Below are 26,118 nucleotides of genomic sequence, written 5' to 3'. Positions count from 1 at the left end.
AAATCCTGAAAAATCAAAACAAAATATGTTCCTGGCAATTTACAGCACATCTATATTAACAGCATGCAAAACAACTCATCTCGGATAACTCATTGATTAACTTGCTTGCTATCTTTGTTTGGATCTTTGTTTACTATTTACTGAAATTTGATTGGACAATAAAGATTAAATTCATTTCATGTCAATTCTTATGGTCCACTCAAATTCCAGCATATGTAAAAACTGACTGAAACTCCGCCTGCCTATTGTTTGCAAACAACCAAGCAAACAAAGCAAGCAAGTGGATCAATGATTTTTTAGAAGCACTGTAACATAATTAACAGTTTTCAATTCGATTTTGTCGTTTAAGTCTGATTACTGGTATCGGTAACTAGTGGGAAATTTTATGTCGTCACTATGAAAACATCTTTGTGCGTGAAGGTTCATGAATTTTCATTACAGATTTTATATAATAACTGAAACGTTGTCTCTTGATTAGTATCATGGGTATTTGGGGCATGTAACCCCCTTTTTTGGACCTCACTAAAAAAAATGTTTTGTGTTTTTTTAATTTATTTACAATTTTCTGCAATATATAAACATATATCAAGTTATTGCAATCGACTAGCAATGGATTGTTGAGACTTGATATATGTTTATACATAGTAGAAAATTGTAAATAAATAAAAAAAAAAAACGCCAAACATTTTTTTTAAGGGGGGTCCATGCCCCAAATACCTGTGGATTATATGACTCGTAACACATTAATTGTCAGATACTACATCGAGGGAAAAGGATATATTGAACAATTATGTATGCATACCACACAAGCTTATCGTGTACTTCAGATAAGAAAACCCGTTGAAAATAGTTTACTCAGTGGCTGTGCCAGGGGTGTGGAGGGCTGTGATTGGATCCTACCTTTTTTTCCGGAAAATCACAATTGCTTTTTTTCATTCTTTTAATTTGAAATCTCTCTTTTTGAGAACCACGGTTTTGCTATATATCCAATTTGTTGTATTCTGGATTATCATGAAGAAGATATAGTCTGATAGTTACCAGAATTAAAAACAACAGAACTTAACTCTCACTATTGGAAATGATAGAAATGTATGTCGTATATGTACGATTGAATGAATCTTCCTTAAAGTTTTTCCAATACACAAAACAATGATTTCTTGCTCTCGATTTTAAAATATTTTCACATGTTTTTCTTTGACTGAACATGCTAAAAGATATTCAGATGCATTTGTCAGAAACTAATACAAAAGTTAATTTCAGTGCTAGGTAAGTCCTTACTTTGGGACCTCCTTGGGAAGACATTTACCAATTAAGTATGCTGCTTCATTCAGTTGTGATTGTCGCGCATGCATATAAACAGATGATGTGGTATAATTGCCTGTTAGACAACACTCTACCAAGATCAAATGACACAAAGATTAACAACTATTTGTCAACGTACGGCCTTTAACGTTGAGCAGAGCCCAATCCGCATAATTGGCTATAAAAGGTCCCTAAATGGCAATGTAAAAAATTCAAACGTGAAAAATAGTACAAAAAAATGAACGACAGACAAATATGTAACTCATAAAAAAACGACAACAACTGAATTACAGGCTCCTGACTTAGAACAGGTACATCAATACAGAATGTGGCGGGATTAAACATGTTATCCCAACCCTCCCCCTAACCTGGGACAGTGGTGTAACAGCACATCATAAGAACGAACTATACAAATCAGTTTACAAAGGCTTAACTCATCAGATGGATAAAAATACAAATACTTCAAACACAAGCCTAGTTTGGCTCCAATTTTTATGGCAAGGCTACAAGAAACCCAATAAAGATGATAATTTCCGAAAAATCTACTCGACATGGTTCATCTATTATGGTAACGAATTTGTTTGACAACTAAGCCAGTAAACCATTGCCATCTTTGTGAAGAATTCAGTAATTTAGCATTACTTAATGATGCTAGTACCCGATATATGTGCATTGTATATGTATGTAGCAGAAGCATTCTACTTTCCAGTTAATAGCTAAAAGATCATGCAATTTCTATATAGGTAATAAAAAGTAACACAATGCTACCATCGATCCCTCTGCTTGTCCGTCGGGGCGTCCGTTTGTAACATCCCTGTTGAAACTCTTGAATCTGCATATAAGAAGGGATTCTAAACATAGGAAATTTATCCCACTGCGATATGTTTTTATTTCATTTGCTAGAATGAACTTTCCAGGTAAAGGTTTACAAACACCTTTTCTTGATAGATTATTTTTAATGGCACACACGACACAGATCATTCATTTTAAAAAAGAAAAGCTGAGACATCATTAAGGATGTACTTTGGTGAGGTAAGGAGAAAATTAATAAATCAAGAATTTTAAATTGATACTATATAAGCTGGTAAAGCATTCTTTTAGGATAAATTAAGCTAAAAATATTTATAGGTCATAAACCTCCTTTTCGAGATATTTGAGATTTAAAATATGGCGGGAAAAGGCTGACTCGGACTTTTACTTTATGTTTGCATTGGTATTATATGGGTCTCAAAACAAAAGAAAAACAATTTTAAAAGAATCTTCTAAAATTTTGGTAAATGACCTTTCATGAGCTATTTAGTCTTGTGAAAAAATAAATGGGTGTTATGGGGCAAAATATTTTACCTTGTTTTGTATGGGAAAACACAAAGGAGTCTTAAAATTTTACACAAATTCCAAAACCTCACCTAAGTACATCCTTGAGACAAGAATACTCATGTTTGGAGTTCTCACAAATATTTACAAAAGTCCTTAATCATAATAATGGTTATCCAATAGAATAACTCCCAAAACTATCTGATAATCAAATAATCCGGCTATTTTTATGAATGTAGGAAAAAAAGTCACGGAAAAAAAGTCACAGGAAAAAAGGTCACAGGAAAAAAAGTCACAATATATGTATTTTTGCATGAAATAGTCATAGGGTCTGCACATACATGTATTAACAGGAGAAACATTCCCAATTTGTATATTTTTTTATGGAAATGGTCATAGGGCCGCACATATATATGAATATATTGGGAAACATTCTGTGACTTTTTTTCCTGTGACTTTTTTTCCGTTTACCATTTTTATATGCTTATATTAAAAAATCATTACAATCTTAGATCAACGTTATCCTTTTTAGAATAAATACTTTCAAGATCTCATTTTTCCGTACATACTTTTTGAACGTGGCATGCCATATTCCCCAAATAGTTGAAAATAAAATCTTTTTCTACTAAAACTGTATTTCATTCAACATATACATGTATTCTCTGTGAACAAAGTTTGCTTTTTCGTAAGTTCAGATATCATGTATAAGACTAATGTAAACTGTCTCTCGTGGATTACGCTATTTTAAAGAGATTTTAACAAAACGGAGAAAGGGAGACAAACACAATTTTACAACAGCCAAGTTAAGGTGTATTACGTACGTCAAAATATACGATTTTTGTTTAGTTTACAAGTTTAATGGTCAACGGGAGATAACAATAAACATTTTTTTAACATGTTAAGGTATGTTACGTTTAAGTAAGTCAAAAACCTAAAATTCTCTATGAAGACGTAACGCGCGTCTGGCGTACTAAATTATAATCCTGGTACCTTTGATAACTATTATAAAACTGTCTGCCGATGGTCTAACGCCTCAGTCTGACGATTATGCAAGTACTGCCGATTTCAGTTCTGTTTTAGTTTTATAAATTTACTGTTTGCAAAGGTATGGATTATTCGAAATACGTAGGCCTTTCTTATTCCAGACAAAGATTACCTTAGCCGTATTTGGCACAAGTTTTTTGAATTTTGGGTCCTATAGCTTTGTTCTTGTTTTGGCTTTTCACCTTTTTAGATTTGACCGTCACTGACGAGTCTTATGAAGACGAACTGCGCGTCTGGCGTATTAAATCATAAGCCTGATACTTTTGATAACTATTAGTATTTGACGGCATGTAACCTGTTAATAGTCTTATCTAAGATTGTCTCTAAAATACTTTATGACAAAACCAAGATAAAGAAGGTTAAATTAAAACAAAACATGAACTACTTTACAAACACCTTTCCCTTTTTATGATCTATATTCTATATAAAAAAAAATACATGAATCTTAAAAAAAGGAAGAAAAAAAAACCAAATACGGGAAATAAGATTAAAACATAAAACAATTCACCGTATATATGAACAACTTTAATACAAACTTTTTTTCATTTTTGTGATCTATATTATATAAAATAAAAAATATCAAGATGAAATCAAGAAGTAAACAAAAAAGGGTACATTGTGTTGATTGAAAATTATTTGTTTTTTAATACGATATAATATCATTTTGTTCATGTATACTTTTTTGTATCATTGCCCTTATATTTAGACTTATAGTATATATTCTTTTTATATGAAACTCATTTTCGCTAAAAGGGTATGATATTGAAAATAAAAGTCAGAACGTTGCAAACACCAGCATATTACAACGTTTTACTGACGAGTAAATTTTATCTATTGCAGTTTATCTGTTCAATTAATACTAAAGAAATAAACATAGCATGTCTTTGTTGACTGCAGACAATTTGCTTGGAAATGTTCAAATTTATTTCACGGAAAAACAAAATCTACATCTCAGGTTATCTTGTAATTATTATTTTGGACTTATAAGTTCGGGCTATATCATAACGACCATTACAAGACAGTAAACTGATTACCATTCAGCATTAAGAAATGCACAGAAGGGATCAAAATCATTCAGAAAATATTATCTATTCAGAGAAATTATTTTACTCACCCACTTTCCATTTGATATACATCTTTATCCAGAGCCTTCGACACTTTAGTTTCTGGATAAGATAGTTTGGCCATTGCTAGTGCTGCAGGAGCGGACATTACAGAGGCCGATAAAAGATGTTTGGCAGGAACCTTTAAATTGAGATAGATAACAAATATTTTATTTGGAATCAATTCTGAATAAAATACTGAAACAGATTTTTACAGATATTTATCAGACATTTATATATACAACGCACTTAATTACAGTAGAATGAATACAGATGTTTGGGACTTGCTCCTATTTTTTTTTACCTTTTTTCTCGATTATAACACCACTGAATAAGACTCGTGCATGAGCAACACGACGGGTGAGGAACTGTAACATTTTCCCCTTCCGGATCACCTAAGTTAACCCGGATGTAAGTTGCTATGTAGTGTTTTGTGAGCGTGGTCGTCTTATCGTGGTTTTTTTTCCATGTCAAGAGTGTATCTAGTGAAGATTATTCGATGATTGATATTCTCACGGATTTATTTGTTTTATCTACTGCTGCTACTTGTGGACTACCAATTCCTATCAGAACTTTAGCATTTTGTTCAATTTCAGTACATAAGATTATTGATTCTGCTTAACTTGGGTTACATAATGACGTACAAAGTATGAAGGCAATGACCGGCATAATTGTAAGTTTTCCTTTATATATTTACCCCCATTAAAACATAGGCAGCCATGACACTTCCGGCTATGGTTGCAAATCCACCTGTCATAATTGCATGGATTTCAGAATTCGTCAACTTTGCCAAGAATGGTCTTATCATCAGTGGAGCTTCACTCTACAATATAAATCCTTAATCAACTCGAAACAAAACATATAGTATCTATCAGATTACAAATGGTGCTTCATGTAAATCTTTACGCTAAAGTCCTTACCAAGCATGGTCATTAAAAAAACAATTGACAACATTAATTGAAAATATTTCTTAGTTACTAGTTGAACTGTTTTGTTTATATATTGTTTAAAGGGGCACTAGCTGTCAAATTCATGGTCACCGATTTGACTCAAATTCTCATATTTGATTTATAACAATGTAAAACATTTATCCAAACTATCAAAAGTTTAAAATAAACAGTTTACAGAGCATGGGGTAGATAATATATAGGTTCGTTTCGTGTGTATTTTAGTCCAGACGCCATCTAATTAACTATCGATTTGACCTCAGATGACCATATTAGCGATGTAAACATAAATAAAGATATGAATATTTTAAACAGCATGTGCAATTGGATTTTTATAGGTCTGTTTGATTTTTTTTTATAGATTAAAAATATATGTTTCTCATTGTTTTTAACCGTATAAGAATGATTTTATGTGCATCGAATTAGAAATCAAATGATTTACCATAGTTTCACTTTCATTGTTGACATTCTTTTTCTTTAAAAAACCAGTACATGTACAATGCATGCGTTGTAAATCTCTAGCTAGGGGTTAAATTGAAGTTCACATGAATACGGATTTAAAGAGGTGGACTCATTCACTTGCAAGTGAATTACTAATTATCAATGTTTCTTAGCGTAATTCGACAAAATTGAACCTTTTTGGCTGCAAAAAACGAATTGTTATTTCACTATTTTACTTTCATTATTGATTGAACAGGAAAATATCATCCTTTAGATTTTTTATATAGCTCGTAGCTAGTGCCCCTTTAAATTACCCAAACGATTTCTTGAAAGTCAATGTCTTGATATATTTTGGGGAAAATGTTTCTATTGCGTTATGCTGATGTCAACATTATTGTCGCATAAACAGACTATTTTCATTCGTTCATAAAAATACAGAAAAAGTATTTTTTTAACCGAGGTTAAGTATGTGAAGAATATCACATGTTTTAGATGTTAAACTAGGGGGAAATGTGAATTCCTGTATCATAATACTGTAACATAATAAAAATAAAAAAGGAGCCGGCATTATAACGGGATGAGTTGGCTTACAAAATGGTTAAAATTGTAGACTTAAAGCTGGGGTCACACATTCACGATTTTTACTGCCGTCCTTGACAGGACCATTCCCGATTAAAATTTATTAAAAGTCTGATCAAGATTCTATGAATCGTGGATGGAAATTCAAACTTTAATTAAAATTTGTAAAAAAAAATATTTAATCACGACAACAATCAGATATTGTTCAGGAAGCGCCGATATTCAACCGTTTCCAAGCGAATTTATCCCGATAATTCCGTTCTAAATCCACTTCTCATCCGATTTGTATCTTTCGCCAGGTAAAATTCGACCGAGTCTGTCACGACTGCGTCCCGATTCTACCAAATGTAATCCGACAGAGATCAGATAGTGACAAGACAGTGAACCGACGCTGACGGAAGTTTTCCGTTCGAAAACTGTCGGCATACTCGGGATGATCAGGTACTGTCGGAACGTAATCCTATCACGGTCCGCTCTATCGCATTGCAAACGGCTTTGTCTGGTCTCAGTCGTATTGTATTCTGTAATTGTCGGGACTCTGACGTGGGTATCATTGACGAATTTAGAATTAATAACGGGACTGTTTCGGAACGGTTTCGGCAAAAACGGTTCGCAATCGACAAGCTGGATGCAATCTGGACTCAATCGGCAGAAAAAAAGCAATGAAAAATTTCTGCAGATCATTCCCGTTCCACAGGACACCGTCCCGAATACACAGAACATTGTTAGGAATTCGATCCGATACAGCAGAATCTGTCACGACATAGGCACGATTGTAATCCGTCTAGACAGAATCGAATGAGTTTCCCCGAATGTTACGGGACGCACCTAACTGTCGGGGTGCTTTGCCGAACTATTCGGACGCTTCCCGACCAGTAGGAATCTGTTATGAACTAAAACGACTGCGTTCAGACAATAATAGGACATCCCAGATAATTGAGGATACTAATCCGACTTTTTCATTTTTCGTGTCGTATCGATGTCTGATCTCAAACGGGAGCAATAATCGGCAATGTGTGAACCCAGCATTACCGGTCCCTTTCAAATTCAGTAATGATGATGAAGATAAATTTTATTTCATTTATTGATAAATGATTTTGTAATGTCATTGTGAGGTCAAAATATTATAAAAACACATTTGATTATATCATTTATAACATTAAACATGGTAACGGCTTGCCCAAAAAGATATTTGAATCCATGTATTAGAAACCATTCGACAACATTTCGTTTTTGTAGGTTGTTGCATACACTTAAATATCTATATCAATACTTTCATATGCAAAATGTTTGGTTTTGAAGCTAAACATTCAAATGTATTGTTACTAATTAGGTATATATTTTATGTATCAAAAATTCAAGTACGTCTATAAAACAAATATAGTTATTTAAGTCATTAAAGGATATCTATCTAAACTTGGACAATTTCTTATATTTCAACTGCAAAAGCTGCAAAACTTTAAAAAAAAGGTTACTAAAACAAATGAAGCAAATTAGATTAAAACCAATTCACCCAAAATATAACAAAAATAACAATTTTACTAATCCTTCCCATTTTGATTGATCTACATTCTATAAACAAAATATTGAAGATACGTGAATCAAAGAATAAACCAAACAGTAAACCAACCAGGGTACATTGTATGGATTGAAACATATTTGATTTTAAATACGATATAATATAATTCTTTTCTTATAGAACTTATTTGTATCGTTGCACAAATCTTTACACATATTGTTTATATTCTATTTATATGAATTAAAAGGTATGATGTTGAAAATTAATATCTAGAACATTGCAGACATCAGCATAGTCCAACCTTTTACTGAAGATTCAGTTTTATATGATGTAAAATGGTAAGTTGATGCTAAAATTGGATATCTCTAGGGTGGGATGAAAGCCTAGAAACGACTAATTATCTATCATTAATTATGAGACTAACTCGAAGTTTTGAAACATTAAAACTTTCATTCGTTAATAAAAATACAGGAAAAAAAAAGAGGTTTTATTTAGTTAAGTAATTGAAGAGTATAAAATGTTCTAGATGTTAATGACAAATGGCTTGCATGGAGATAGATGACTAGACCCATCTACATCTATATTCACCTCCATAACCTAAGAAAAATAATTAAACAAATCTTATCTTTACCAATTTCATCTGAATATCTAACCGTAAATTCTGAAAACTATATCAAGACTAAATAAAATATTACTTGTAAATATTTCTTAATTACTAGTTGAACTGTTTTGTTTAAAAGCTGTTAAAATTGCCAAGAAGATTTTCTTGACTCAAAATGATTTTAATAGTTAAGAAAAACTTGAAGGTTAATGTCTTGATAGACTTCATATGTATGGCAAAATGTTTCCATTGCTTTAAGATATTTTGGTAATGATTCTTTCTCTTTTTATAAGTGACCTAGCTGTTAGTCATATAGTTAGTCACATGTTTCGGTTGATATACATCCTTGGCTTTACGTATTTGGTTTTGAGCGTTCCAGATAAAGATAAATCAAGAATAGTGTGTCGGACGCATACAATTTATAAACTATTATCTTAGTTTTTCTTTGAGTCAATTCAAGCTAAGTGAACTATATCCGATATCTAAATTCTTAAAAACTAATATCTCAAAACATTAAAGGTTGTATTGTTATTTTTTTAATTTTTGTTTAGCTGTGATGTGGACTTAACCCTTATGTAATACATGTGGGGATAACACAGACTCTCGCTCAGGCTTATTCTAGTTTTATTCTAGGCTTTCCAAAATTGGCTACGTGCTTTTAACCTCAGGAATAGATTACATTAGCTGTATTTGGCAAAACTTTAATGATTTTTATATACTCAGTGCTCTTCAACTTCGTTCTTTATTTAGCCTTTACCATTTTTTTTATTCGAGCGTCACTGGTGAGTTTTTTGTAGACGAAACGCGTGTCTGATGCGAATATAAAATTTCAATCCTGGTATCGATAATAAATTTTTTGGACTCCAGTCACTTTAGAAAATAATAGCTTTTCGGCCTCCAACGATAGGTTTCCGGATGAAGGGATCGGGACATACGACACGTGGTTTCCGGACTATAAACAAACGAGTGCACGTATGTAAAAATTAAATTAAATACCACAACACATACTTGACCTATAAAAATGTTTCCGGCAGCATTCAATGATTCAGCTGGAGATGTTCCAAGTGCAAATGCCAGACCACGTGCTATGTACTTGATGATGAATTGCATAACACCCAAGTAGTATAGAATAGCTATTGCAGTACTGAAAAACACAATCACTGGAAGCACCTACAATAAATGACAGCATTGTTATTGTAAAACTTTAAACGTTACTTAAAATGTTCTTGACTTAAATGTGCCTGTCAATTGTAGAGACAAATTGTAAAATCATTCCAGCAAAAAAACATAACAGCCGTAAAAATAATATATTAAGTAGCCTATTTAAATACACAGAATATTTTGTATGCACCATCTAAAAGGTTTCCGCATCAGCCATTGATTGACTGCTACAATTGAGTTATCCATAAAGTACTTATATGGAAGTGCAAACATTCAAAATCGAATGACTGTTAAGCAAAGTCCTTGGTTATGGAAATATTGGGCGCTCTCAACAACATTTAGCATCGACACATTCTATATGTGCCTGTCCGCAGTCAGAAATATATAATTCAGTGGTTGCAAGTATGAATATAATCGTTTATGCAGCAAAAATGATTCTGTAATTAGATGGTCTAGCGATTATAAATCTGTTTCTCGACGGTCTGATCACGTTTTCTGGTGATTAAGATCACAAATACTGCCGATTTCAATTAAGTTTTAGTATGCGACTTCGCAAATCCTGTCAGAAGAGTTATCGAATATTTTTTTAGAAAAACGTCATAACAAAACAAAATAAAGCAAATTAAATTAAAAAAAATCACTCAAATCATTAACTTCAATATTAAACCTTTCCATTTTGTAGTCTATATTCTTTAATTAAAATATTTACAATCGCGAATCTTGAGAAAAAAGAAAAACAATAAATAAACAAAAAGAGGAGCATTAACATTTGAATTTCAATACGATATAATATCAACCTTTTATTATATAATTGTATTTTGCATTGCTACACAAATAGTTATTCTATTTAAATATGAACCACATTTTCGCTAAAGAGTATGCTGTTGAAAATTAAAAGTCAGAACGTAGCTGACATAAGCATAATCCAACATTTTACTGAAGAGAAAATTTTAATGAATGTTAACATGCTACCTATGGCACGCCGTTTTTATATTTATTCAAATTTGAAGATATCTTATCTCTATAAGTTAATAAGATATCTCTAAAAGTTTATAAGATATCTCTAATAGTTTATAAGATATCTCTATTAGTTTATAAGATATCTCTATAAGTTAATAAGATATCTCTATTAATTAATAAGATATCTTATAAAGTATATAAGATATCTTACTTCTTTATAAAGATATCTTTTAAATGCATACTTTATAAGATATCTTATAAACTAATAGAGATATCTTATTAATTAATAGAGATATCTTATAAACTAATAGAGATATCTTATTAACTAATAGAGATATCTTATTAACATATGGAGATATCTTATTAAGTAAATAAGATATCTCTATTATAAACTATATAAAAGATATCTTATATAGTTAATAAGATATCTTATAAATTAATAGAGATATCTTATATTTTAAATAAGATATCTTATATATTTAATAAGATATCTTTATAAACATTTTAATAAGATATCTTATTTAATTTATAAGATATCTTATTTAATAAATCAGATATCTCAATTAATATATAAGATATCTCTAAAAGTTTATAAGATATCTCAATTAGTTTATCAGATATCTTATTTAACTAAATAAGATATCTCGAAATTGAATAAATATAATAACGGCGTGCCATAGCTACCAGCTACAAAATATTAAGTTTCTCTTGTTCATCAGAAAGTCAACCCACTAGAAAAAAAATGTTTTAAAACTTTGAAATAAGCTTGAAGCTGTTTCTTACTAAATTTAATCTACCCATGTAATTATTTTTTTATTTCACGAAATGATTCTCATTTAATAAAAGTTTAAATGACAGGCTATTATTTCAACTTGGAATTATTTTTAATTCTAGAATTTGCATAATTTCTTGTGCTTGAAATTTTTAACTAATTTCATGTTTATTCTGTATTATAATGCTCTATACAGCGCACAACACTTTCTATTACAAAGAAGATTGCCCTAATTCAATAGAATGTACTGTGACGTGCACAACACTATCAATACAAAATAAATTGTAACAAAAGTGTTATGCACTGCTCAAAACAGTGTGAATCAGAATAACTATAGCATTTATTAAAAATAATTCCAAGTTGAAATAATGGTCTGTTAAGTGTGCTTTCACTTTGATATGAATCTACTTTTATATATGATAAGATTCTCTGTGTGTCACTGTTAAGTTGATAATTAAAATTGAATATCTCTATTTTAAGAAAGATGGGAAAAAACCTTGAAACGATTGATTAGTTGTCATTGCTTATTCGAAGTTTGAAAGGATTAAAGCTATTTTCATTCGTTCATTAAAATACAGAAAAAAGTATTTTTAACCGAGGTTAAGTATGTAAGGAATATCACATGTTTTAGATGGTAAACTATGGGGGGAAAGGTGAATTCCTATATCATAACAATGTAACATAATAAAAATTATAAAATAGCCGGCATTATAACAGGATTGGTTGGCTGCCCAAATGGTTAAAATGTTAGATTTTACCGGTCCCTTTCAAATTCAGTAAAATCTTATCGCATTTATTGATAAATGATTTTGTAATGTCATTGTGAGGTCAAAAATATTGTAAAATACATTTGATTATATCATTTATAGCATTAAACAAAGTAACAGCCTGCCCAAAAAGATATTTGAATCCATTTATTAGAAACCATTCAACAACATTTCGTTTTTTGTAGGTTGTTGCATATACTTAACTATCAATTGGAAGATTTCAGAATGAGGCAGTTGACAGATATTTTAATAGTTTACTTTCTAATGTAAAATGTTGGGTTCTGAAGCTAAACATGAAAATGTATTGTTACTAATATTAGGCAGACAACCTGCTAGTGATTACGTCAATATGAAAGATTATATAAATATACTGGTCTATATGAAATGTTCTTGGAAAAGCAAAGTACAGCATAACCAAAAATTAATAGATTACTTACTGCCATTGCAAAGAAATGGTTTCTAAAGGTATCGTTACCAAAGACAAAACCAGCACCGGCGTCTGTATGTGCCAGGAACTCTGTTACACGGTCTCCGCACCACTGAAATATGTCGTTTCCAATTGGCCACTTGATTATTGCCAATGCAAAGTAGAACTGTATTTCAAGTCCCCAGAAAACAGGACGCCAATTCACCTGGAATATAAAAATAAAAAGATGTGGTATGATGGTCATTAAGATAAAAAAAAATCAAAAAAATCAATACAATCATGTCATGAAATAGAAGTTCCTTCAAAATGTAAGTTTTAAATGGGAAAAAAATATTTTCCACTAGAATAAATAATGCCTAACGGAACAAATGGTGTATATTATTTGTTCTAAAGGAACATACATTATGTCATCGTTGATAGCCGAGTTTCTAGTTGAAATTCTGTTAGGAGGAACAAATATACGTTGACTATTGGACCATAAGCGTATGTGTGACATAAAATAATCATCCGTCCCAAGTGAAAATGTGTTTCCTATAGTTCTGGACAATATTTTACTTTCATGAGACAACATTTCGTGACGCTCCATCTATGAAATATTGTCTCATTTTACCTTGGATAACCTCCCTTTCCCATGTCTGTGTATATATAAAATTTCATATGAGAATATGTTCTTCTCTAGGCATTATCTCATATATAGAGGCAACATTCAATTATACCAAGTCATGAAATATCGGTCACAATATTTTGCTTTAGTTACTTATGGCGTTGAAGGGTGTGATAAATAATGCCTTTCTAAAAATGAAATGTTGACGACATACAAAATCTTATGGTAACTATCATAACATGATTAATGAAATAAAGTGAATTTGACTCCTCCAAAAGTTATAATCATTGCTAAAAGATTAGAACTTTATTAACACTCTAGACAGTTTACACTGTACTAAGAGGCAGACAAATGTTACAAATAATAATTTAAAATGTTAAACAAAATAGAAGGAGGTTGATTGGATTATAGCTGAAGTATGTGTTTTTACCCGAGCTGGATTGTGTGAAGTAACGTAGAAAACAACAACAAAACAAAAAACTCCAATGAGGGATATTAGATTGTCTACTTCCTTCAGTATAACCTCTATGATGATGACAGCAATGTTACCACCAATAGCCGAGATTATAAGACATATGTGTATTCTGCAAAAAAATGTTGAAAAATATAATAAATAAAACAATTAATAACAGTTGAAGTTTAAATAATACCAAATTAACGGCTGTCCAATTCATTATAATTTCCATAAAAGCACAGATGTATTTTTCAAATTTATCATTTAAATGTGTACAGTGTTAATTAATAATTGTATATATCTAAGCAGACCAATCAATCACTTTAAAAGTTTTATAGATATTGTGATAACTTTTTTATTTCTCATACCAAGGATTTGTATAACTATACAAATCCTTGCTCATACTAAGTATTTCATTTATACAAATTTGTGTGTTAAAAGAGAATATGAAAATATACATTTATCTATTTACCTATTTTTATGTAATAAAAAATTTGCCATAGAATGTATTTGACTATAGTGTTTGATGTGTGTCATAATTTTGCATTTAAAACACTTCATTATCTGTTTGATGTATAGATATCCAGAGGGGACCATGCAGATTTTTTACCCAGTTCCATTTGTATAATTATAGATTATCGTTGATCATCTCAACGAGATTGATTTTCTCGCTTGAGCCGGGACGTAGAAAGCGAGAAAGGCAATCGAATTGAGATGACCAATGATAATCTGTTTATAGCTATTTTACCTATGACGACGTTGTCAATTTCTTGTCAATTTCGTTAGCAACGCCACGTGCATGCTTAGTTTCTAGCGATAATTTTTTTTATCTCAAGCGAGTTGCATGATATGAAAAATTATAACAAAAAAAAAAGATCAAAGGAAAAATGCACAAAATAGCGATAAGCTTTATTTATTCAGGTTAGGTGAAGGTTTGCGCTTATATAAAACCAGTGTATATAAAGTGCGAATCCAGCTAGTTCATTTTTACTGTTATATGCGGGTATGTCTATTGTAGAATAAAGGATCATGGGAAAACTGTATTTGTTTACGTTTTGAAAATATCAAGTTAAAGGATTTTAAGTTAAGTTTTAACATATTTTCATTGTGATATGTCTTTATAATATACAAACATAGCATTAAACTTCAAATAAGTGTTATAAAAGCATCATAATATAGCATATCGATTATTGAAAGCGATCCATTTTAACTATAGATGCGATGAATTATCACTGTTAGTGCAGTCATTATTAATGTAGAATTTTCAAAGATGCGAGGAATTTTTATTGTAGAATTTTGTGTTAAATGCACTTGCAACAAATGAAAAAAAACTTAGTTGATGACTTTAAGATTTATGATACATGTATTTTCCAATTGAAATACAAACTCCTCATTCATTCTTCATCAAATAAATAGCTTTTCAAACTTGTAACAAAAGCGATTCTCAAAATGTCATATTGTATTCATCAGATTACGTTTCTCCTTGATTTTAACTTATATAGTGAATCACTGGAGCGTGACAGCAGCGGGCCCTCTTAAGCAGTCAGTGGGCCCCTACTTATGAAAAATTCTAGATCCGCGAATGGATACTACCACAGAGGTAAAACCATGCACATTTGGGCTATTGTACACGAAATGCATGCTACAATTCATTTTTGTTGATTTTAGACCCTTTGGAACTCTATGTGGGCTATTTCAGCAACTAGGCAAAAAATCCCCAAACTTGATACATGGTCAGATTCAGCATGTCAACGAATTCCAAATATCTATATTAAAGGACTTTTGTCTATAAATTTGGACCCCACAAAATTGAAAAAGGGACCAAAAATATGAAAAAATGCATGCATCGGATACTTTTGTTATTGAAGGCATGACTGTAACAATAGGATGAATATACAAAAATATCTTTTTCTGGGGTCTCATTGGGGGGTTCTGATCCCGGATCCCGCTTACTGTTTTGGCAGATTCCCGTATTCCGCTTATTGTTTTGTCAGATTCCCGTATCCCGCTTATACTATGCAGTTCTAATTTTTTGTAATTATCCGTGTCCCGCTAGACTTCATTTCCCGTTTTTCTCTACACAATCATTTGACTTTCACCTGTCACGCTTGCAAAAAATCGGCAATCCGGCGTGACGCTTATACCCAAATGCGACCCACTATTTTACTCTATTTTGACTCATATAAAGCCCATTATAAATATATTAAAAAAGTAGCGTAGATTTTTTCATCCCTTTTTATCCCGTCTCGTTTCGTTTTTGAGCCATATAGATGTCGTATGTGACAATGAGACAACTCTCCATCCGAGTCACAATTTATAAAAGTAGACCATTATACGTCAAAATACGGTCTTCAACATGGAGTCTTGGCTCACACCAAACAGCAAGTTATAAAGGGCTCCAGTGTAAAACCTTTTAAACGGGAAAACAAAGGTGCAATCTATATCAAGATGTACGTAATTAGTGGTGAAGTGTCATGGAAATGGATAAAAAAAATAAGGATAAAGATCTCTATACGCTTTATAAGAAACTAAATGGAATACATTTGAAATAAATGTTATTTCTATTGAATTTAGTAGAGTGTTTTAAAACCAAACTTTTATCCGTAAGTTAAATTTTATCAAATCTTTCTCTTACTTTATCTATTATTTGAGCAAGTCGGCTAAATTAAGGCTTTACAGCTAATTTCCTAATGCATGTAAAGCAAAACTTTGGTTGGCTTGCTTGCTTTGTTTGTATAATTGTTTATACAAACTTTGTAAATAAGATTGACATTTTTAAACAATATGAATAGGCATAGTTTAACCTGTATTTTTAATATTTGAATTAAATTGGGTGTTATCATAATGATTATCCAATAAAAAAAAGCAAGCAAATCAACTAAAGTCTTGCTCTACATGCTTAAAGAAATGAGCTGTAATAGATAAAAAAAATAATAATTATACAGTGAAAATGCACCGCATATCCAATACTAATGATTCGCTCCACAGTTAAAATGAAAGAATAGTATCATTATTCGACAGTAAACATGACTAGCATTACGAAATCATCATAGTGGAATTTAGTTAAATATGAAGAAACTGAATGACAAAACATATTCTACGTTATACAACTTTAATAATTGTATTAAAATGAATATTTTTTACTGCAACAACATCTCACCTGTTAGTTATAAAGCACCTGCACGATCTGTTCGTGAAATGTCCTAAAAATTCACCTATTTTGGTATATATTTCACAGTTGGATGGCTTTAGGCGCGATAAATCCCGCTCGCATCTCTTACTTTGTTTTATTAGTATTATGTATTTCTGAACATATACATTTTAACTATTTTTCTTCATTTTCTTCAAAAATTAAAAAAAGTTCGTCTGTTTATTTATCATTCTACATTAGACATTTATGGCATATACAGTAAAAATGATATTTTAGGATCCGCACTTTACATACATTGTAAAACGGAGTATATATCTCCCAATTGGTACGATATTCCCGTGCTTGAATTTCCTATCATCATTTCCTATAGATAGGGGTTGATGCTCACAAGAAAGCTATTAAACCAAAAGTTCCAAATGGTGAAATTGAAGTCATCACTTTGTAAATTTTACGGACGCCATCACGAGCTTGTTGACTGTATAGAATAACTGTTTCACAGATGATATCAGATATATTCCTTAGGTCGTAACTACGATCCCCTTCCCTTTTCATGAATGTGACCTACCGGATTAAACTATTTTCCGGGTTTGTAAAAACATGAGCATCACGACGGGTGCCACATGTGGAGCAGGATCTGTTTACCCTTCCGAAGCATCTGAGATCACCCCCAGTTTTGATGGGGTCTTTAGTTTTCTATGTTGTGTCTTGTGTACTATTATTTGTCTGTTTGTCTTTTTTAATTTTTAGCCATGGCTTTGTCAGTTTGTTTTCGTTCTATCAGTTTTGCTGTCCCTCTGAAATCTTTCGCCCCTCCTTTAAATCCGATGTATTTGTTTGCGACTGTCCTAAGTTATGGACCTGTTGTTCAGTGCATAGGTGTCGTTTGTTTGTGTGGTTCATAAGTGTCTCATTTCTCGTTTTGTCTATAGATTAGACGGCTCCATGTTGAAGGCCATACATTTATGCATTGTGACTTGGATGGAGAGTTGTATCATGTACACTTTTACCACATCTTTTTATTTCTAGTTATAGACTTGCAACAATACTAATATGCATAACCTTAGAATGAACTTACATGAAACCATATTTTCCCATAAAATTCTCAAATTCCCGTTCGAAGCTGGTGAAATCAAGTTTAATAAATGTAGTCAGTAGTTTAAATGATATCCCAGCCACCAGTAGTATGGTTATGACAATCAATCGGATAGATCCTTCCTCAGTTATTTTATCTTTATCAGTGAGGTGGTACATACAATAAATAAAATAACCAAAGTATGCTAATAATAGCAACAAGTATATTGTATACCACACGATATTGCCATATTCTTTGTAAAAATCAGCGACAATATTCTGGATGAATCCAACAGCGTTTGAGCAAGCGTTGCCTTCAAATTCATCGTCATCGTGTTCACCATCGATGTCTGTCTTATGGTCTGATTTTTTGTCAAGGTTTTGCTGAATAAAAGGAAACAAATATCAACCAGATGTAATTTGATATATCAATTAATCCAAATATCTGTATATAGTTTACGGCCATGTCGTTGTCAGTTTATTTTCGATTTATGAGTTTGACTGTCCCTCTGGTATCTTTCGTACCTCTTTTACGGGGATTACTATTCATAAAATTTATAAAATTATAGCAGCGAGCCCCTGTGTCAATTTTTTTGTGGCGAGTGAGCAGAGGAGCTACCAACAAGTTATCATGGTGCCGATCGGTAGATATATTACCACATACACGAAGCCAACCCAATTTATATGTTTATCTTATAATTTTTGGTTTTCTCCTAGACAGACTTACGATTATTTTTACTTACGAAAGTAAGCTTGATAAACTTTTTCAAGCAAAGCTGACCTTTTATTGTTTACACTGTTCTAAAGTTTTGTTGTTCTGCTCTTTATAGCGCATTCTATTTCACAATGTAAGCTGGATTCTCTCATTAGCTTATGAAAAATCTAATTCACTGCTTTGTCTGCCTATCAACAACATAATCAGCTATCTAAAACTTTTGCGTTGAGTAGTCCTATAAAACTGTTGACATTGGCACTAAGCCTTAATCATGATACTTAAGACAAACCTCTGATCCTTCATATGCCTTATTCATGTAAGCTTCACCAGATCCATTTTTGATTTGGTTATCAGGATCTATAACGTGCACATGACGTAGTTGTATGCCGTCTTTGTCCATAATCTATCTGCAAGTTAATACATAAAGGTTTAGAAAATCTAGCGAATGAATGTTTGGCCCAAAGCATATTTGATGAATCAAAATTATAAAAGTCTCTTTGAAGTATTCATGTTTGTTGCTCTCATATATAAATGAATACTAAAATTATTAAATATAAAAGAAGAAAGAATTTTCAAATTTATCATTTTTGACATACACCTTGTTTTCGAATTTGGTTTTTGTGCATTGCTCCACACTCTTCAAAGATATTCATATTTTAGTGGTTTATGAAATATTTGCCTATTTTCTAAAACCGTTGCAGATGTGATTCAAACTTTCGACGAAATTTTTCAGAAGCTATTCGAGAATTCATTTCAATTTGAAAACTCATTCAAGATGTTTATATTTGACTCATTTATTACTTCCATGTTGTTTGCAGCTATAGTATATGGCTGGTTATTTTAACTGTTTTCAGTATTTTAATTTCTAGAATAATTTTCAAGATTTTAGACAAAAACCTTACACTTCGATTCGTCTGATAATTTGGAGAAATTTTAGACAATTACTTTCATATGATCCAAGTGTTCTTTTTTTTTAAATTATAATTTAGGTGAAATTGATACAGCTGTTTTAGAAGAAGGTTCAAAGGGATTTGGACGACCAGCGAAGACGGAAGCAGGGTGAAGGCAATATCTTACATGACAAAAATAGTGCAGATGAGCAGAAAACTAATTCATCAAAATAATTTGTTTTACATAGTCAGATTGTAAGTAAATGTAAACAAAACACTGGATAAAAATATATACTCAATTTAGTTTTGAACAATGCCTGTTTAACCGAAATATTATATGTTATATCAGATTTCTGATCTACATTACTTCATCATTATAATACAATGAATGTATGCACTATTTCCGACTGTGTTCTGCAAAAAATAGTCATGCAAGAGAATACAAATATTTTAAAGGTATTTGTTAATGTCGCATATGATTGCTTTAAAACTGTTTTATTAAAATAAGATAGGTATGCTATTTAAAAATAAATGCCTTATTTACTCTTACAAATATGCAAATAAAAATTGTGTGTTTATAACATCAATAAACTTAGTATTTAGATCAGTGAAACATAACAATCCACAATATAGTTTAAGACCACTTTATTTGTTAACTTCGAATTGAAATATTTTCAGCATTAAACATTGTTCTCTGCTTTAAAGTTATAATTGTTTGTCCTGTTCAGAACTCAGCAACAACATTTTGTTTAATAAAAAAATAGAAGATGTGGAATGATTGCCAATGAGACAACCGTCTCCACAAGAGACCAAAATGACACAGAAATTAACCACAATAGGTCACCGTACTACCTTCAACAATGAACAAAGCTCGTACCGCATAATCAGTTATAAAAGGCCCCGAGATGACAGTGTAAAACAATTCAAACGAGAAAACTAACGGCCTTATTTATATACAAAAAAATGAACGAAAAAACAAAACAAATATGTAACACATGAACAAACGACAACCACTGAATTACAGGCTCCTGACTTGGGACAGGCACATACATACGTAATGTGGCGTGATTAAACATGTTAGCGGGATCCCAACCCTCCCCCTAATCAGGGACAGTGGTATACCAGTACAACATACGAACGAACTATAAATTTAAGTTGAGTTGGAAAATTTCTCATAGTTGCAAAAGGAACCAGTTTTCCCTGGCCTCCCTTCGGAGTGTTGGTTTTCGTTTATCTGTGATGCCTATAGAACAACTGTCAAAAGTCTTGTTTGAGACTATCTGTGTCACATTTCTTGCGCGATATTAGACTTACACAAATGTAAGCTTCAATCCACAGTGAACTGTCCATAACTTTATGTTTGAAAAGCAAAACTCGGATCTAGCATTTTTACCTTTATTATACGCATGGCAGTCATATTTTTATGAACTTTTTATTAGGAGTCCCACTTACCGGTGCTTGTAATATTAAACTTGTTTGTGTCTCATAAATGACGTACAAATCATCAGATTGTTTTCATATGTTGAATGTACAGATGCATGTTTTTAATACACTTATTTAAAATCAAACTGGATACTGTTTATCATTTTATTCTATTTTTGTTTTTAGAAGTCTTCTTTCTCTCAGCTTGTGGGGTGTTTTTTTTTTATAGCAGTCCTAAATACATCCATAAACACTTGTATAATACCTTTAGATGTAAATCATAGTGTAGATGTGGGTTTATTTGCAAACAAATACATCTCTTATTTATTTAGAGATATTTCACCTGAAGACGATACTTTTTCTTTAGAAGATTATGTAAATTTCAAACTTTATACACCGTACATGGCGGTTTATAACAAAGTATAGGTGTTATAATGATATGCTTGTGTGATTCGTTGGCCATTTAACTCTTTAATGGAACATTTCATGTCAAAACAGTCACATTATATCTTATTATTATCAATTGTCTACCTATCTGAAAGATATATTTAACTTTAATGTTTTTGGGTCAGTCTTTTATCCCCACATTTACATTATAGTAAAATGAAGAATTGAAATGGGGAATTTGTCAAAGAGACAACAACCCGACCAACGAACAAAAACAGCAAAAGGGCCACCAATGTGTTTGTTTTTTGTTTACTTAACCTTAAATGTCAAAAAGATGGGACAGTTTCGAAAAAAGTAAACAAATTTAAACCTAACCTATAAAGTATTATTTTCATTTTAAAGACGACTGAACGAATGAATACTTTATCTATTGTCCGATTTAATGGTCACGTATATAAAAAAAGAAAAGGATGGAAAATTGAAATAGTCATTTTCAACAATTTTGAACTTCGATGATGATTCAACACATTAAAGAAAAAATTGTATAACTTAACTTTCCAGAATTAATAACCCGTTAAGTTTGAAAAGACTGAAGTACACTTTTTACCACGCAGAAAATCATAGATGCACACTACCACGCATTTCAATATCGTCTATTCTCTATTGAAAATGTACGGAGCAGTTAATATATAACGATATACTAGTATACTTTCTGTAACTCGGGTACTGCAAATTAAATACTTGTACGTATATGTGTACTTATATGTGTACTTATATTTGTTATTTTATATTTTCAGTGCTGTTCCGATACGGACTTTTTAATTAACCGAATTAGTAATTAAGATCTGTTTTATCACTTGGCAAATAAACTCATCATAAATACCAGGATTACAATTTTATATTTACGCAAGACGCGCGAATCAAAAAATGTTTAAAAGGCCAAATAAAGTACGAAGTTGAAGAGCATTGAGAACCAAAAATGTGGACGTCAATGAATGAAAAAGATGCAAGAGTCTGAATTTCTTAACTGAACATGTTGAAAACTATGCAAAAAAAAGGGGACGAAAGATACTAGAAGAACAGTCAAACTCATAAATGCCATGGCTTAAAAATGAAAAGCTGTTTAAACTCATTATTTAGTGGCATTTTTGTATGTCATGTAATGAAGATAATTTTTTTACTGTTTATTCATTATCTGTGGAAGTTTTTGAAACAGAAACGTCATTAAATAGTAACTATTTCTCCCTTTTAAAGATTACCTATAGCCAATTATAATGAAGTTTACGTGGTAAATTCCTGATTCTAATATGAAGTTATTCTTTGGCTTTGGGTACACATGGCGACCGTGAAAATTTAAATACCTGCAACGATACTCGAGTATGGATATAAAAAAGAAGATGTTGCACAATTGCCAATGAGACGACTCTCCACCAGAGACCAATTGACATAGACAATTACTACTATAGGTCACCGTTCGACCTTCGACAATGAGCAACATGCATACCGTATAGTCGGCTGTAAAAAGTCCCGATATGACAAATGTAGAACAATTCAAACGAAAAAACTAACAGCCTGATCTATGTAAAATAAACAAAACAGTGAACGATCGAAATACAAATATAATATACATCAACAAACGACAACCTCTGCATAACAGGCTCCTGACTTGAGACAGGCACATTCAGAATGTGGCAATGTTCTCAGGAAAGAAAAAAATCCTAACAAGTTGCTATGAGCGTCACTGATGAGTCTTATGAAGACGAAACGCGCGTCTGACGTACTAAATTATAATCCTGGTACATTTGATAACTAACTATTATAATCTCATTGCCGTTTTAGTAAGTGTATCCAGCATTCTCATATCTTTTTTGTTACACTTGAATTGCTTTATATGATAATGAGCTACAGCCTATCTAGATAAGCCATTATATTGAATTATATTATTACCAATACGCATTTGATTAAATAAGATGTTTTCTGTTTGATGAGATTGTCTGGAAGTGTTGAGTAGAGGGTAGAAAAAGACAAAACTGTCAACCGAATTTATAAAAATACCACGAAAAGGAAGTTATCATCAAAAACATTTAAAGTGTTTATAACACGACAAAATATTTAGTTCCATTATTGTCATTTGTTTTATTGCAAAACATACATCTTTACAGTTATTTCCATGTAGTCGGGGAACTACTTAGAATGATATAAAGATAAAGGCGGTCTTGAGCGATGTTGAGATCTCACGTACTTACGTGACAAAAATAGGAGAAATATCTTAACTTCGATGTTTCACGATCTCATGTGAAACAATTGAAACACATGGACATATTGAATTGATATTAACACACATCCTGATCAACCAATAAAAAGGGAGTTGTGATATGCTAGCTAATCTCTAAATTTTGAAACTGATATTACTTGAAAAACAAACAGTATTATTTATTTACTCACATGAAACAAACCGGGATGCGGTATTCAGTACGTAGGTGAAACTGGGCGATATTTATCTAAACGCACGCAAGAACACCTGTATCGTTTTAAAAGACCCAATAAATTCAAAAGTATCATTTATCAACATCTTAAGAAGCACAGTCATCCTATTAAATATTTAACAGTTCAACCTTTAGAAGTAGTAAATAAGCAGCCTGGTGAATCTCATTCCAAGTTTGTACGATCACGAAAAATAAATGAATTAAATTGGATTAAAAAATTACAGACAGTCTACCCTCTCGGTCTTAATGATAATATCATGGGAATTGGCAATATATCAAGAACCGATTCTGTTAACATTTTGGATATAGTTTCTAAAACTGTTCGTAAAAATCGTTCTCATGGACGCAGAAAAAATCGCAATCAAAGAAAATTTCGGACCAACCATACAAATATTTCGGACCTAATTTCCATTTCAAAAAACAACGGCAGACATTATCTGTTAACCAAGCTTTGTTCTTTACCTATAAATAAATTAAATAAAATTTTAGAGGATTGCAACACAATTTCATATTACAGTCCTAAGTATGAAATTGTCCAAATTATAATGGCATATTGTTATTCTAAACTGTTTCCAAAAATTGATCGACCTGAAGATCATAAAAAACATTTTATTAAAATAAAGTATGTCAATAAAGGTTTTGATTTTGTAAATATTGCCGGTATTTTTAACGACCATTCTGTTAAAGACCAAATTCCTGGATATTTTGATAATACCGAACTCCCTCTCATTTGTTATATTTACAAGAAATCTACCCGAAAATATGTGTTTAATTATAGCCAATTGTGTAAAGATGTAAATATCACTGAAAATACACCTATGTCGTGTAATTGCAGTAATTCAGAATACACCTATGGACCAATTTCCCATGTTATAACAGGAGACCTTAACATCGTTCGCGACCGAGAGTTAAAATCATTCCTCAGTAAAGGACCTAAATATCGTCCCCCGTCAACTATTAACTGGAATGAGTGTCGTAATATCATCAACGACTCACTCCGCGCCTACTGTTTGAAATGGGTAAAACGGGAAAAAGCTGACAAAAAATCTTTGGACTCTTTTATTAATTCAGTAATGAAGATAGTTGATATTCGAATACAACATTTTAAAGAACATTTTACCCTCAACAAAAACTATAAAAACCCTATTTCGCGTATCAAAAATAAACTAACAGAACTAGCCAAGGAATTTGTTTTTGTCCCGGCTGATAAAGCTGCTAATAATATCATTATTGTTTGACGTAAATTTTATATAGAGGTTCTGCAAAAGGAAATCACGAATTCACCAACATTCCAACTGACTTCATTTTCAGAAAACGACATCTGTAACAAACATAAACTTTTAGCTACTTCTTTACAAGCAGAACCAAACACAATGAAAGTCCCAACTATGTACTGGCTTCCGAAGCTGCACAAAAAACCTTACAAATATAGATTTATTTCATCTTCCAGCCATTGTTCAACTACTAAATTGTCTGTTTTACTTACTAGTACACTTGGTACAATAAAAAACCTGATAATAAATTGTTCAAATAAGGCCTTTGAAAATAGTGGAATTAATTACTTTTGGAGTGTCAAAAACTCGTTGGAAGTACTTGATAAATTGCATGCATATATTGGTGATTTTGAATCTGTTCAAAGTTTTGATTTTTCTACCCTATATACCACTTTGCCTCATATTCTTATTAAGAAAAAATTCACATCCCTAATTAACTGGGCATTTAAAAAGTCGGAATGCGAGTACATATGTTCAAACTCTTTTAGATCATTTTTTAGTAGCAATAAACAAAAGAACTATGTCAATTGGACATGCTTTGATACTATTTATGCACTTGAATTTTTACTTGATAACATTTTTGTTCGCTTTGGAGATTCCGTATATCGTCAAGTTATTGGAATTCCAATGGGGACTAACTGTGCACCACTTATTGCGGACCTGTTTTTGTATTGTTATGAGTTACAATTTATGACTAAAATTAGCAAAGACCCATCAAAACAACATT

General features: G+C 31.6%; 1 protein-coding gene across 2 annotated transcripts in view; it reads right to left on the bottom strand.

The window, feature by feature from the left end:
• Positions 1-26,118, bottom strand: part of LOC139513735 (uncharacterized transporter HI_0519-like) — a 66,901-nt gene that overhangs the window by 16,931 nt on the left and 23,852 nt on the right. For both annotated transcript variants that reach the window (XM_071302495.1, XM_071302496.1), the window contains 7 exons: positions 19,222-19,339; positions 18,222-18,601; positions 13,972-14,125; positions 12,948-13,142; positions 9,859-10,020; positions 5,461-5,586; positions 4,775-4,905 (listed from right to left, as the gene is read on the bottom strand). In XM_071302495.1, the coding sequence (XP_071158596.1) occupies positions 4,775-4,905; positions 5,461-5,586; positions 9,859-10,020; positions 12,948-13,142; positions 13,972-14,125; positions 18,222-18,601; positions 19,222-19,332 (1,259 nt within the window). In that variant the 5' untranslated portion in view covers positions 19,333-19,339. The remainder of the gene's footprint in view (positions 1-4,774; positions 4,906-5,460; positions 5,587-9,858; positions 10,021-12,947; positions 13,143-13,971; positions 14,126-18,221; positions 18,602-19,221; positions 19,340-26,118) is intronic.

Source organism: Mytilus edulis, chromosome 2 (assembly GCF_963676685.1).
Source record: "Mytilus edulis chromosome 2, xbMytEdul2.2, whole genome shotgun sequence".
Lineage (NCBI taxonomy): Eukaryota > Metazoa > Mollusca > Bivalvia > Mytilida > Mytilidae > Mytilus > Mytilus edulis.
The sequence above is the reverse complement of the archived record's forward strand: the minus strand, read 5'-3'. Positions and strand labels throughout refer to the sequence as shown.